Source organism: Lepisma saccharinum, chromosome 25 (genome assembly GCF_977018435.1).
Source record: "Lepisma saccharinum chromosome 25, izLepSacc3.1, whole genome shotgun sequence".
NCBI lineage: Eukaryota > Metazoa > Arthropoda > Insecta > Zygentoma > Lepismatidae > Lepisma > Lepisma saccharinum.
The window spans coordinates 2,260,085-2,277,001 of NC_139253.1; the positions used below are offsets into that span (position 1 = coordinate 2,260,085).

General features: G+C 37.4%; 1 protein-coding gene across 1 annotated transcript in view; it reads right to left on the reverse strand.

Annotated features, from left to right (window-relative positions):
- LOC145978989 (uncharacterized) overlaps window positions 1–16,917 on the reverse strand; it is a 127,556-nt gene that overhangs the window by 143 nt on the left and 110,496 nt on the right. The window contains exons 29-33 of the mRNA XM_083112048.1: window positions 16,626–16,748; window positions 15,987–16,109; window positions 15,349–15,471; window positions 14,814–14,936; window positions 539–661 (exon numbers count right to left, since the gene is read on the reverse strand). Of these exons, the coding sequence (XP_082968174.1) occupies window positions 539–661; window positions 14,814–14,936; window positions 15,349–15,471; window positions 15,987–16,109; window positions 16,626–16,748 (615 nt within the window). The remainder of the gene's footprint in view (window positions 1–538; window positions 662–14,813; window positions 14,937–15,348; window positions 15,472–15,986; window positions 16,110–16,625; window positions 16,749–16,917) is intronic.

Here is a 16,917-nt window from a genome sequence, read left to right on the forward strand (position 1 = left end):
AAATATTATAATCCACCTTTATTTGCAGAATGTAAACATGTTTGTCTGTGAAAAAATGAATTGTTAAAACAACACATTCGCACAATTGATCCGTACAACAATGGAAATGTACTTAAGATTGCACAGTGTCTAAGGAACCTGTTCGGATGTACGCATCAACTGTCGCATGGAACCTTTTCGGATGATCAACTCCAGTTTCGCATGGAACCTGTTCGTATAAACGTCTAGTTCCGAATTGAACCTGTCCGGTTGAACAACCTCCACTTCCACATGGAACATGTTCAGATGATAGCCTCCACTTCCAAATGGAACATGTTCGGATGAAAGCCTCCACTTCCGCATGGAACATGTTCGGATGAATGCCTCCACTTCCGCGTGGAACCTGTTCGGATAAACGCCCCATCAAACCAATGTTCTGTGGCAGGCTGATTGCGAGCCTTGGAACTGCCTAAGCATTAATTGAATGAAAAACGAAATCATCCGTTAGTAATAATGACAGTACAAAGCTCTCGTTATAGGCTATATACAATTTACTTACCGCAAATATCTTTGTCTTCATCAGATCCATCTTCACAATCTTGATATCCATCACACACTTTATCCTCTTCGATGCACTCTCTACTGGTCTTACACTGGAATTCGTGAGGCGGACAACCAGGTCCTATGGAAAAGGAAATATCATAATCCACCTTTATTTGCAGAATGTAAACATGTTTGTTTGTTAAAAAAGTGAATTCTTAGAAAAACACATTCGCACAATTGATCCGTACAACAATGGATATGTACTTAAGATTGCACAGTGTCTAAGAAACCTCTTCGCATGAACGCCTACAGTTCCGCATGGAACCTGTTTGGATGATCGCCTCCACTTCCACATGGAACATGAGTAGTGGTATTTGTGGTGGGGACAGCGCGAGAAAGGAAGAGCATCCCCTCAAGCAGATTTGCTACACTTAAAACTTGCTCAACATGCCCATATGAGTTTTTTGAGCAAGTGTGGAATCTTGTCTAATTCAAGATTTTTGTAAAAATGCCCTCGGGAATTTTTCAGAAAAGAAGAGCTTCCTCAGATTGATTTGCACATACTTACAAAAGTTGCATCAGCCAGATTTTTGTTCATAAATTTGTCAAAAATTGATATATTTTTGACCACACCAGAAATTAAGCTTATACACATATATATTTACTTCTGGTTTAAGTTTAATTGGATACCATTCAATTTGCTTATCTAATATTAAAACAATGTAATATGTAGAGCCCTCTTCTAGAATTGCTCCGTGTTTGCATGTTTCCCCTCTGTGTCAGTGTGTGGAATTCCCGAGACGGTAGTATTGATTTTTTTCCTCAGCGCCAGTATTTACAGAAATTCCCGATTATTGCATCAGCCAGTTATGTGAGAGTGACTGAGGGGAACAGATGTGTTGATACAGTGCTTCTCATACTTACAGGCCTGTTTGGTTTAATTGAACATTATAAAATCTGATATTTGTTGTAATCCACTCATATTTAGAGTCAAGCTTATATTTGTCCCAGCCTGTTATACATAACAAGGTCATTGCCATTCTATACATGCATGTCCGTGCAGGCATTTGCGGAATGGCAGTGTGAATGAATATTCCATTTGTAAGCTATTGGCTTTACAACTTGTTATAAGATTAATATTAATAATATTAATCCATAGAGATTGATTTAAAACCCAGGAAATTTTATATAAATACCAAAGCCAAAAATATTAAGTGTATACACACATATATACATACACACATACAAATCACAGTGCTGAACCCAACTGATATTTTTTATTCAGTATAAAATTTTGAATTGAAACCCAGGAAATTGTATATAATAAACAACAACAAAAATGCCGAATCAAAAATATTGTGACCAATGCAATAAAAATATATCCAGCTCTAATTGGGCCAGACACCAAAAGATTTGTAACCCAGATAAATACAGAACTCCCACAATAACTTGCCACAAATGCCATAGAGAATATAACATGGAATATTTCACATATAAACATAAAGATACTTGCTCTGTACAACCATCTACATCTGGTCTGAAAAGAAGGTACGAAACACCTGTTAATGCTTCACCTGCAAAGCAGCCACGCTATGAACCCATCCGTAGCAGTTTTAACGGCCAATTAAGGGATCACCGTTTTGTATCAGAGCCAAGATGTGGAATTAATAATTTTTTGAACAGTGTAAATCCTAATCTCCAGGCAATTCTAAATGTACAAAATGGCTCTTATAAGTTGTCCCTTAAATTGTTTGTACAATATAAGAAGCCAAATGGCACAAAATTTACACAGCCCCACATAACAGAAACTGTACCGGTTTATTCAAATGCAAATTCAGACACAATAATAAGCAGGTTGATAGATCAACTGAATATCAAACACTCTGAATTTGCGGCAAAAGAGTCCGGATGGAGCCTATGCGGTTCATCACACAAGTTATATATTAATATTTCTGAATTCAGCCCATTAAAAGGTTCCACTTATGTACCATTACCTGCCAATATCAAAAACAAAAGAGCCGTGGTCAATATAAAAAATAATGACCAGAAATGCTTTTTGTGGTGTATATTAGCTGCTTTGTATCCAGTTTCAAGGGATCCTCAGAGAATAACTTATTACAAACAGCATGAACATGATTTTGATGATGTAATGGAGGGTTTAGAATATCCAATGTCAGTTCAGAATATTGATAAATTTGAAAAAAGGGCCAGGCACATCAATGGCAAACAATTATCTATTAATGTATTTATTTGTTCCACTGGCAATTGCCCGATAGCACCTCTCAGAATCAGTACACTTGATGATGAATCTGCAATTCCGATTGATCTGCTCTTAATTGAAGGGGATGATACATACCATTACACTCTGATACATAATCTTGAAGCTTTAGTGAGAACACAACTAGACAAATATAAAAAAATATTTAAGTTGTGCAGAAGATGCTTAACTGAATTTGATGGCAGGAAAATGGTTAAGGGGGTTCGGGAAGAGAGTGCAGAAATTGCAAAAAACAAGTTAATTGAGCATCTGAAATACTGTGGGAACCATAAACCTGTTCATATGGTGATGCCAATGCCAAGTGAAAATTGCAAATTCAAAAAGTCTGAAGCCTCGTTGGAACACCCAGTATATATTGTCTGGGATTCTGAATCAAACCTCAAATCTCTTGCATTCTGCAATCCAGATCCCGAAGAATCTTCAATTACACCATACCAGCAACATGAACCTTCCAGCTTTTGTTTTATGGTTATACGGGATGGTGTTGTTATTAAAGAATATTCATACAAGGGACCAAATGCCATCAAAATATTTGCACATAGAATAGAAAATGTGTGCCGTGACATAGCATCTAACATCTTATTAATATCAAAGCCTATGTTGCCTTTAACAGAGAAACAGATTGAGGATTTCAACAATACAGAAAAATGCCCGGTATGTGATTGTGAATTTTCAGATACAAATATCAAGGTGAAACACCATTCTCATACAGATGGTAAATTCTTAATGGCCCTGTGTAATAGCTGTAATATTAAGATCAAGAGACCAAGATTTATCCCCATATTTTGCCATGGAGCATCCAATTATGATTATCATCATTTAATCAGGTACGATGGGTTTGACAAGCAGAATTTAAACATTTTAGCTGAAAATGATGAGAAATATATATCTATTAGCAAGATAATTAAAGTTGATGGTGTTCCTATTCACATAAGATTTCTTGATTCTTACAGATTTTTATCTGCTAGCCTGGCTACACTGGCCTCTCAATTATCTGATGATCAATTCAAAATCACACGTGCTTTGTTTCCAAATCAGGACCTGAAATTAATTAGGCGGAAGGGTGTATATCCATATGACTATGTCACAGATTTTTCTAAATTTGATGAGTGTTCCCTGCCACCACAAGAAGAGTTTTACAGCAAAATCAGAGGATCTGGAATCACTGATGATGATTATCACCATGCTCAGTTGATGTGGAACAATTTAAAATGCAAGACATTTGGTGATTATCACATGGCATATTTAAAACTTGATGTCACTCTCTTAGCTGATATATTGCAGGCATTCAGAAAATCTTCCATGCAAAATTATGGACTGGACCCAGTGTATTTTTTCAGTGCCCCGGGCCTAGCATGGGCCGCAACGTTTTTGAACACCAAAATGCAATTGGATCTGATCCACGATCAAGATATGTATCTGTTTATGGAGAAATGTATAAGAGGAGGGATGGTGCAATGTTCCCAGAGATATGCCAGAGCAAATAACAAGCATATGCCTGATTATGATCCAGCACGGCCATCAAATTTTATACTGTATGTAGATGCAAACAGCCTCTATGGTTATGCCATGATGAAAAAACTGCCATATGCAGAGCTTGAATGGGTTGAAGATTTTAATATTGAAGATCTTCAGGACCTTGATGACAGTAACTACGGCCTGTTCTTAGAGGTTGATCTGACAATTCCAGATCATTTGCACAATAAATTTTCTGATCTGCCCCCAATTTCCGAGGTTCAGTGCTCACCTGGCTCTAAACAGAAGAAGCTCATGATGACTCTGGAGCCGAAACAGGGATATGTCACATATTACAAAAACCTCCAGTTCCTGATGAAACATGGTGTTCAAGTGACCAAAGTTGGCAAAGTTTTGAGGTTTAGGCACTCAAGATGGTTGAAACCATACATTGATACAAACACGGAGCTTCGAACATCTGCAAAGAGCCAATTTGATAAGGGCTTGTTTAAATTGATGGTGAATTCTGTCTATGGCAAAACTATTGAAAATGTCAGAAAACATACCGATGTTAAAATAATTACTGACCCCAGCCGGAGCAAAAAATTGGTTGCAAAGCCTAATTTCAATTACAGAAGAATTTATGATGAGCACATGGCACTTTTCAACATGAAGAAAACAAAGATCAAGTTTGATAAACCTATTTATGTAGGGGCTGCGATATTGGAATTGTCCAAATTACATATGTTAACATTGTATTATGATGTGTTGAAACCTTTTTATGGTGATCGTGTAAAACTGATGTACATGGATACGGATAGTTTTGTTCTTGATATTCAAACAGAAGATGTTTATCAAGATATTGCACAGTCTGAATTGTTTCAATACTTTGATACCAGTGAACATACAAGGATTCAACACCACAACAAAAAGGTGCCTGGCAAGTTAAAAGATGAGACATGTGGTGATGTTATTGTGAAATTTGCTGGGTTAAGTGCCAAGATGTACACTTTTGAGACATGTAGTGGCACTGTTGCCAAAAAGGCCAAGGGTATTGGCAGAGTAACTGTTGAAAAAGATCTTCAATTTGAAGATTATGAAAATTGCATCAAATCACAGAGTTCAATCAGAACATCAGAAAATAGAATTCAGAGTGAGGATCACTTATTGACTTCAAATATTGTAAGAAAAGTGGCTCTGGACCCACATGATGATAAGAGATGCATTTTATCATGTGGCATACATACTCTACCATGGGGGCATTGTGATTTGAGAAGTGGCAAACAATGCCCAATTACAGAGCATGATTTGAAATAAATAAACATGCCTATGAACTTATTTGGGTTCAAAAAACAGGCTATTATGGAGCTGCCGACACCACAACCCTCTCCTGATATGCTGTCTAAACTGAGTGGCTTGTTAATTATTCATCTGAACAGCATACTTACAGATGTTGATGATGAAACAGGTAAAATATTGTACATATTTAACAATAATTTAAATCACTACCAATTACCTGTAGGTGGGCAATTGCAATTTATTACAACCCCTGAGGGTAATGTCAAGATTTCAGTAGGGAGAAATATTTATAGAATTAAGCACTCAAACATGGTTTCTGGCACTGTATATACTGTTTCTGCTGGTGACTGCTTATATATTGAGGTCCCTGGATCCTATGACAAGCTTATACCCTTTTTTATAGAATTAAGAATCAGATACTCTATAATAAATAACCACTAAAAGAAAATGCCTAATGATATATTTGGCCATACAAGACATGAAGATCACAGTGATGAGATTCTGATGCTTGATGTCAGAGTCAAGAAATTAAGAAGTGATTTACAAGCTTTACAAACCACACTCAATGCCAGTCTTCAACTAGAAATTACAAATTTGCAATCACAATGCATGGACCCTCTTCTTAAAATTGATTCTGAACTCAAATTGTTGCTTCAGAAATATACTGATTTGGCAACATTAGATAATTTTCAAAGTTTAGAAGAAGCTGTAGCAGCTCTTCAAGCCAAATTTAAGACCCAGGCCACCAACTCTGAGCAATTGAAACAGCAATTGGAAGAGCAAATAAATAATGTCCAGGCACAGCTCCAAACAATTGTCAAAAGCATAAAATCACAAGAAGATTTTGATCTAGTGATTTCTACTCTAAAGGAACAGATTCAGTCACTCCAAATACCTAATCTGGATCCTCTGCACAATGCCATAGCCGAGGTTAAAGAAAAAATTGAGACGCTTGAAAATTTTATGAACAACTTGCCATCTTCTGATGCTTTGAATGCAATAACTCGGAGTGTTGCCAACATTAAGCTGCAACTTGAAACATATGAAGATTTTGGAAAAATTCAAAGTACCATAACCCATCTTGAGGGTACAATAGCAGCAGTGCAAAGTGATTTGACAAATGTACAAGAATCCCGCCTGCCTGGGATTGTAGATACACTTGTTAGTGTCCAGCAACAGATCACAAAGCTTGAAAACCTCAACACTGAATCTGAACTATCTCATTTTCATCACTTGATCGATGATATTCAAACAAAACTTGAAATTTTACAACAATCCACACCCACTCAGGCAGATATAGCCCTGCTCCAAAATGCTATGCAAAATGTGGCTGATGCTTCTGAATTAAACAATGTGAAATTGGCACTTGAATTTTTGCAAAATACAGTATCAAATCTGCCCACATCACAGGAACTTAAAAATATTAAGAGGGCAGTGAATAGGATATTGAAATCAGAAGATATCAAGAATATCCAGGCAGAGATCAAACAACTCACTCAGACAGTGGCCACTCTACCAACCAATCAACATATTAATGAACTGCATGCCCTGTTTGAGGATATCAGAAGACAGGTCCATGATCTTACTGCTCAAAATTCAAAATTGGCAGTTGTTGAAAATTTGCAACAAATTGTAGCTAATATCAAGCAACAGCTAGGGACCATGGAATCCAATCAAGCAAATGCTCTGTCTGTTTTTGCCACCCAGCTTCAAGAGATTGTGCAACAATACAAGAAACTTGTTGTGGACATAAAAATTAAGCCAGGCCATGATGATGTTGTTAGGACCATCAATGAGCACCTTGAATCTGTAACAAGCAGATTGCTTACAGCAGAAAAGGAAATAACAGGCATAATCGAGAATCCAAAACATACAGTAATTCTTGAATTGTACAGCATCCCCAACAAAGAATATGATTCACCATTTACACCAGGTGGCAAAATATATATGCTGTCCCCTGCACAATTTTATTACCAGTTTTTTGTTGGGGGCACATTGAGACCAATCAAGATCAAATATTGGCATCAGCCACAGGCACACCACTACCCCACCTTATCAATAACAAATGCTGATAACAAAGTAAAAATCACCAGTGTAGAGTTGGAGGATTTTACAGACCCCAATACATTAGAAACAGCCTATTCTGAAGATGATGGCACTTTGGAATTTAAAATACAAATAGGGGACAAATTATATTTAGAAAATCCTGCAGTCTCAGCTGCTGAACACCCCATAGTTGCAATATTCTTGTTTACATACCATGTCTAGTTGTTGATGAATTACACAGACAAGCCCGACATAATTATAAGAGACTGCCAGTAGTCACAAAGGGCATAGATGATTTATGGCAGAGCGACTTGATTGAAATGGCAACTGGACAGTTGAAAAACTTAGACAAAATCAACAAGGGCTACAAGTATCTACTCACTGTAATAGACACATTTTCAAAATTTGCCTGGGCTGTGCCACTCAAATCCAAGACTGGAAAATGTGTTACAGAAGGCATCAGGACAATCATCAATCATTCAGGAAGATCACCACGCTATTTGCAAACAGATAATGGCAAAGAATTTTATAATTCAGTGTTTCAACAATTTATTAAAAGCCAAGCAATAAAACATTACTCGAGTTATAGTGATCTCAAAGCCTCAATTGTAGAGAGATTCAACAGAAACTTAAAAAATCTTATGTATAAACAATTTACCCTCCAAGGTAATTATAAATGGATTAATATTCTTCCAGAACTTCTACATAAATATAACAACTCGGTCCATTCCACAATCAACATGAAACCCTCTGAAGTAACTTCATCTGATGAGCAAAATTTGATCAGGACTGTTTATTATCCTAGATACCAGCCAACAACAAGAAAGGCCAAATACAGGGTGGGTGATCAAGTAAGAATCAGCAAATATAAGCACTTATTCAAAAGAGGCTTTACAAGAAACTGGAGTACTGAATTATTTACAGTGGTTCAAGTTAAACCCGGGACCCTTAACACATATATAATAAAAGATCACCGAGGAGAAATTCTCAAAGGCAGGTTCTATGAACAAGAGCTCAGCAAAACTAAACAGCCTGACACATATCTCATAGAAAAAATCATCCGCAGAAAAGGCAACAAGTTACTTGTCAAATGGCTGGGTCATCCGGAAAACAGCTGGATCGATGCAGACAAAATAATAATATGAGCACCTGGGATGTTATAAAAAGGCTGCCAGAACCTGAACAACAGAATAAGAGAAATGGCAACTTGCTGCCTGATAATATTAGGTGTCTTATTGTCGGGCCATCTGCTTGTGGTAAAACTACATTAATAATTGATAATTTTTTATTGGCACCCAACTGGTTAGACTGGAAAAACAGGCACTTGTATGTCTTCTCTAAGAGCTTGGAACAATTAAAATATCAGCAGTTGATGAAGCTATATGATGGATTGGATATTGCTACTTTTGAACCAGATGTTAAGCCACTTCATGAATGTCTCGATAATTCTGTTGTTGTGTTTGATGACATTATACTGGATAATCAAAACAAGGTTAGAAATTTCTTTACACAGGGGCGGCACAAAAACATTGATTGCTTCTACCTGGCACAGACTTTTTCTAAAATACCGAAGCAGCTGATCCGAGACAACAGCAATTTTATATGTGTGTTTCATCAAGATCATACCAACCTCAAACACATACATGATGAATATGTAGGTGGGGACTTGAGCTACAATGATTTTTCTAAATTTTGCAGCAAGTGCTGGAACCAGGACAGTTATGGGTTTGTCACAATTGATATGACAAGAAAACCTAGTAGTGGCAAATACAGGAATAAAATCAACGATTTTCTAGACGTTGAAACATATATAAACAACCATGAAAAGGCCAATCATTGATGATCTTAAGTTAAGAGATTATCTTATAAAAAGATTTAAGGGATGGAAATCAGAGAACCGAGGAATTTATGAAAAACACAAACAAACAGAACAGCCTGTAATTGATGCTATTAATAATTTAGGTAAGAATATCAAAACTGTTACAGAGCAAAATCAAGATTTGATCACAGAGCTCGTACCTGTAGCTGCAAGGAACATATTAGATTATCCATTCACCCCACTTTCCAGTATTCATACACCTAGTCCTGTTGCTCCTAGAAGAATTGAAGCTACTCAGGATCCTATTGAATTGGGTCTTCTAGCTCAAAAATATTTAAGCACACCTAAAGACAACAAAGATGAGGTTTTTGGCTTATATGCCGATACAGAGCTTGACGGTAGCATCATTCATAGAATTGGCAATTTCAGAGTAACATTTATGGGGGATGATATAATTGTATATTCAGAATCTCATCTTGGAGAAAAAGGTGGTTTTGTTAAGTATCCCGGCACACCTGGATTGTGGGAACTGATGACTAGGAAAAGACCTGGCAGCTATACAGAGCAAGATTATGAGGATTACAAAGAAATATTAATAAAATCAGATGCTCTATACCAGAACAATGATCCCACACAAAAAAGGGTTAAGTCGAGCAGTGGGGCAAAATACAATAATTTAATCAAGCCCATATGGTCACAGATCAAGACTGGCAGTGGAATCAAACAATACAACACCCTGCCTAAAGAATTTGTCTGGGTTGATGATGTCAGGAAACTTGTAGATAGGTTATTGGTGATAGCTGGGGAGGAAAATGCTGGCAACCACAATTTTTACAATGAAAAGGTTGGAATTATGGACATGATAAGCACAAAATTGTCTAATTTTATAGTGAATGACCCTAAAGGGATTGGATATCTCATAAAAATTATTAATACTCTACCACCTAAATTTTGGAATATTTCTGAGGGTCGGGGGCTGGTTAATGACATTATAAACAAGTTGCCATTTGAACTACACATTCCAGGCTATCAGTATTGTGGTCCAGGCACAAAACTGGATCATAGATTAAACAGAGGTGATCCTGGTGTAAATCCCCTAGATGCTGCTTGTAGAGACCATGACATAGCATACAACACACATACTGATCTTGACAAGAGACATGTTGCAGACAAGAAATTAGAAGAGGCTGCATTTGGTAGATTTGTAAGCAAAGATGCTTCTTTAAGTGAGAGAATATCAGCATTGGGGACCACCATAGCTATGAGCACCAAACAAAAACTGGGGTGGGGGTTGTGAATATGTATATAATAAACCTACAATGAAGGCCAAGGGTGTTATGTATCAAATACCTTATGCAGGTCTCAAATCTCTTAAAACTATTGATAGTCTTTTGACCAAAAAGCAGCGGAAGAAAAAAAGCTCTTGTATTGCAAAGGGACATGGTATGAAATTGTTGCTTAGTACCCCCCAATTAAAAAAATTACAACAATCAAGAAAAAAATTGCATACAGGGGGATTCATATTTACTATCCCTGCCATCTTAGCAGCACTTGGGGCTGTTGGGAGCTTGGCTGGGGGATCAGCTGCCATAGCAAAAACAGTAATAGATGCCAAGAAAAATAGGGCAGAATTAGATGAGCAGAGGCGCCATAACCTGGCCATGGAGAAACAAGGCAAAGGTGTTAAGAGAGCCATGAATAAGTTTAAAAAAAACAAGAGCCGCTTACAAACCAAGATATTGAAGCTTTAATCAAGCCACTGGGCATCAAAAATTTTAGAGGTGTATACATGTCTGATTCTTTACCGGAACAACCACTCAACAAAGAGTGTGGCATTGTTAATTTGGATAAGTACAAAAATCAGGGCACTCACTGGATTTGTTATCTTAAATATTTAAAAAATGAGGCATTTGTGTTTGATTCATTTGGAGGTGTTCCACCTGAAAATTTAATAAAATATCTAAAATCAGCTAATCTTTATTACAATAATGCCCGTGTTCAAAACTTCAAAGATGTTAATTGTGGACATTTGTGTTTATCTGTTCTCAGATATATGTCTCAAATAAATAAACCATCAATTGAAAATTTTCAAAAGGCCTTGTGGTATCTGAAACATCATGGGGGTATTCCATCTCACCAGCCAAAATTCAATATTGAAACTTAGATTACATGATGACATAGTGTATCCCAAAACAATAGCTCTCAGAGCATTTTACGGCATGTACTTGATACCTAATATTACACACCACAACAACACAATTGCAGTTGGTGATCAAAAAATTGTCATCACTCCAGGGCAATATAATCTGTCCACTCTAAATGCTCAATTACCCAGAGGTATAGTGTTAAGTCAAAATTCTGTCACTCACAGAGTAGAGATTGTATCTGCTACAGAAACAGTGGATCTGGGTACTATAGGAGAGCTGTTAGGCTTTGAGAACAACACAAAACTTGAAGCAGCCATCAAACACACTGCTATGAATATACCCAAATTCTTAGCCATAGAAACTCTGAATATTCACTGTAATGTGGCCGAGGGTATGATCACCAAATCAAATGGCATAGGCACTCACAAACAAACCGGCATCATTGCAACATTCAAACCTAATTCTGAATTTATGGAGCCCATCATCTACAATCCATCCCCAACATTATATTTTCCTGTATGCCATAATAGAATAGATTACATTGAATTGATGGTCACTAATGAAAAAGAAGAATTAGTTGATTTTGCTGGAGCCACAACAACTGCTATCATAGAGATTAACATTTAAATAAAAATACATACAATGGAAAATATTGAGAGTTATGAGCTACAATCATTCCCCCCAAACAGGAGGACATTTGCAAATTTAAATCAACCCAACACAGAGATTGAGGTTGATCTTGATGTAGGGGATGGATTTATACACCCCCACAGAGCAGATCTATACATCAAATTTGATGTTGTAAAGCTCGATGGAACAGATTATCCGGCAAATTCAAACATAAGATTGGTTGATAATTTTGTGCCGCATCTGTTCTCTGAAATTGAAATCAGAAAGCATGGCGTTGTTATAAACAGAGTGGATTATCCCGGCATTACCTCCACAGCTTTGGCCACACTAAAATTATCCAAGACCGAAGCTTCATACTACAGAATCGGTGGATTTGAGGCTGGTGATAAAATATTAACCAAGAGCCACACTGTGCTGTTCCCCATGCGCCTGTTGCCAGGATTCTTCTCGGATTACAAAGAAATTATGTGGAAAGGCGGGTTAAGAATTACATTTAGAAGAGCTGCCAATGATAATAATGCTTTGATGAGATACAGCACATTAAACTCTACAGGGGAAGCTCTGCCCAATACCTTACCTGATGCAGGAAAATGCATTATTCAGACTATGGAGCTAAGAATCCCTGTTGTTGAATATGAGGCCAGTTACGCTCTTAAATACAAAGCTGATATCCTAAAAAATCCACAAATTCCTCTGCAATTTTACACATATCAATGCGTACAGAAGCCTGCATCTGGCACATATTATGAGTTTGATGCTACAAACTCATTCTCCAGCATTCAATTTGACATGCCCGATTTTGTAGTAGTACTGTTTCAGACTGGGAGACACAATAATCAGGAAAAAAATTCAAGTAGATTTGATAACTGCAACATCAAAAATATATATCTTAAAAATGGCAGAAATGAGGTTTTTCCTAGAGAAAATTATAATTTATACATGTCCAAGGATGATTTTCTTAAATTATATGAGGCTTTTTCGGCTTTCAAAAGAGTCACTACTGGCAATACTGACATGTACTACACTCCAGATGAATTCAAGACACAGAGACCCATGTTTGTAATTAACACCTCAAAAAGAAAACAGGTTGTGGTAAATGATAGAACAAACATTAAAATTATCTGTGAATTCCACGAGGCTTTACCAGATGACACCATATGCAGTGTCATTCTCATAGGTGAAAAATCATATGTTTATGATGTAAGAAATGAGCGGGTCACAGAGCAGTTCTAGAAGCACGATTCAAACACAGAAGCCCTTTGGATATAAAACAATACTTTACCGTCAGTTACCTACCCATTTTATACCACCTCTGCTCGTAGCAGATACCTACCCAAAATACAATACATTTGCCAAAAGTTGAAATACAGAAATATTACAATGATTATTCTGTAAGTTAAAGACTTGCAACAAGACGAAACCTTTGCATGACAATATCCATGAAGAAATTTCCTCAATATGATGGAATGGTCCCTGAAAGGGGGGCACAGTGTAGATAAGAATTTCTCTTTGAGTTCCATGACAAATGACATGTAATTTCCCTCGGAAAAAGGCACAGTGTAGGTAATATCAACAGATATAATCACTCAGGCATTTACTAATGTCTCTTTGATGATGAATAACTCTCTGAAAGGACACAATAAAGATTTTATCTGTTGGCATACAACTCCCGGGCAAGCAAGATTAATTGTTGGCGGAAACATGGGACTGATCAAAAGATTGGAAAGAACATGGAATGTTTACTTGACCTCCATTCTATTGTATTGATCAGGCAGTTTTGCTCGTATTGTTGAGCTGATATTTTACCCAGATAACAAAACTCTGGTGATTCTTAATAGAAAATAATTTTGCTCTGTTGTATAACATTTTTTACCAAATTTAAGATCCGGGAGCTATCAACTAGCAGTATTTATTCTCAAAATCTCACATATAGAATGCCACATCTCTCAGGACTCGAACCCAAAGCCCCTTGTTTACAAAACAACAATATTAACATTTTGCCATCAGATTTTATGAGGACTCAAACCCGAACCTTTTGATTACAAGGCAATAAAAACCATGCACTACACTCCACTCGGTCTCAGAACCCAATAGATATCAATTCAAGATTCCTGGGATTTTGACAGAAAAACATACTATAAGCTTAATTTCTGGTGTGGTCAAAAATATATCAATTTTTGACAAATTTATGAACAAAAATCTGGCTGATGCAACTTTTGTAAGTATGTGCAAATCAATCTGAGGAAGCTCTTCTTTTCTGAAAAATTCCCGAGGGCATTTTTACAAAAATCTTGAATTAGACAAGATTCCACACTTGCTCAAAAAACTCATATGGGCATGTTGAGCAAGTTTTAAGTGTAGCAAATCTGCTTGAGGGGATGCTCTTCCTTTCTCGCGCTGTCCCCACCACAAATACCACTACTAACATGTTCGGATGAACGCCCCTACTTCCGCATGAATCCTGTTCGGATAAACGCTTCATCAAACCAATGTTCTATGGCAGGCCGATTGCGTGCCTTGGAACTGCCTAAGCATATTTTGAATGAAAAACGAAATCATCCGTTACTAATAATGTCAGTGCAAAGCTCTCGTTATAGGCTATATACAATTTACTTACCGCAAATATCTTTGTCTTCATCAGATCCATCTTCACAATCTTGATATCCATCACACACTTTATCCTCTTCGATGCACTCTCTACTTGTCTTACACTGGAATTCGTGAGGCCGACAACCAGGTCCTATGGAAAAGGAAATATTATAATCCACCTATATTTGCAGAATGTAAACATGTTTGTTTGTTAAAAAAGTGAATTCTTAGAAAAACACATTCGCACAATTGATCCGTACAACAATGGATGTGTACTTAAGATTGCACAGTGTCTAAGGAACCTCTTCGCATGAACGCCTCCAGTTCCTCATGGAAACTTTTCGGATGATCGCCTCCACTTCCACATGGAACATGTTCGGATGAACGCCCCTACTTCCGCATGAATCCTGTTCGGATAAACGCTTCATCAAACCAATGTTCCATGGCAGGCTGATTGCGAGCCTCCGAACTGCCTAAGCATATTTTGTATGAAAAACGAAATCATCCGTTAGTAATAATAACAGTAAAAAGCTCTCGTTATAGGCTATATACAATTTACTTACCGCAAATATCTTTGTCTTCATCAGATCCATCTTCACAATCTTGATATCCATCACACACTTTATCCTCTTCGATGCACTCTCTACTGGTCTTACACTGGAATTCGTGAGGCCGACAACCAGGTCCTATGGAAAAGGAAATATTATAATCCACCTTTATTTGCAGAATGTAAACATGTTTGTTTGTGAAAAAATGAATTGTTAAAAAAACACATTCGCACAATTGATCCGTACAACAATGGACATGTACTTAAGATTGCACAGTCTCTAAGGAACCTGTTCGGATGTACGCATCAACTGTCGCATGGAACCTTTTCGGATGATCAACTCCAGTTTCGCATGGAACCTTTTCGTATAAACGTCTAGTTCCGCTTTGAACCTGTCCGGTTGAACAACCTCCACTTCCACAAGGAACATGTTCAGATGATAGCCTCCACTTCCAAATGGAACATGTTCGGATGAAAGCCTCCACTTCCGCATGGAACCTGTTCGGATAAACGCCTCATCAAACCAATGTTCTATGGCAGGCCGATTGCGTGCCTTGAAACTGCCTAAGCATATTTTGAATGAAAAACGAAATCATCCGTTAGTAATAATAACAGTACAAAGCTCTCGTTATAGGCTATATACAATTTACTTACCGCAAATATCTTTGTCTTCATCAGATCCATCTTCACAATCTTGATATCCATCACACACTTTATCCTCTTCGATGCACTCTCTACTGGTCTTACACTGGAATTCGTGAGGCGGACAACCAGGTCCTATGGAAAAGTAAATATTATAATCCACCTTTATTTGCAGAATGTAAACATGTTTGTTTGTTTAAAAAGTGAATTCTTAGAAAAACACATTCGCACAATTGATCCGTACAACAATGGACATGTACTTAAGATTGCACAGTGTCTAAGGAACCTCTTCGCATGAACGCCTCCAGTTCCGCATGGAACCTGTTCGGATGATCGCCTCCAGTTTGGCATGGAACATGTTCGGATGATCGCCTCCACTTTCACATGGAACATGTTCGGATGAAAGCCTCCACTACCGCATGGAACATGTTCGGATATCGCCTCCACTTCCACATGGAACATGTTCGGATGAACGCCTCCACTTCCGCGTGGAACCTGTTCGGATAAACGCCCCATCAAACCAATGTTCTGTGGCAGGCTGATTGCGAGCCTTGGAACTGCCTAAGCATTATTTGAATGAAAAACGAAATCATCCGTTAGTAATAATGACAGTACAAAGCTCTCGTTATAGGCTATATACAATTTACTTACCGCAAATATCTTTGTCTTCATCAGATCCATCTTCACAATCTTGATATCCATCACACACTTTATCCTCTTCGATGCACTCTCTACTGGTCTTACACTGGAATTCGTGAGGCGGACAACCAGGTCCTATGGAAAAGGAAATATTATAATCCACTTTTATTTGCAGAATGTAAACATGTTTGTTTGTTAAAAAAGTGAATTCTTAGAAAAACACATTCGCACAATTGATCCGTACAACAATGGACATGTACTTAAGATTGCACAGTGTCTAAGGAACCTCTTCGCATGAACGCCT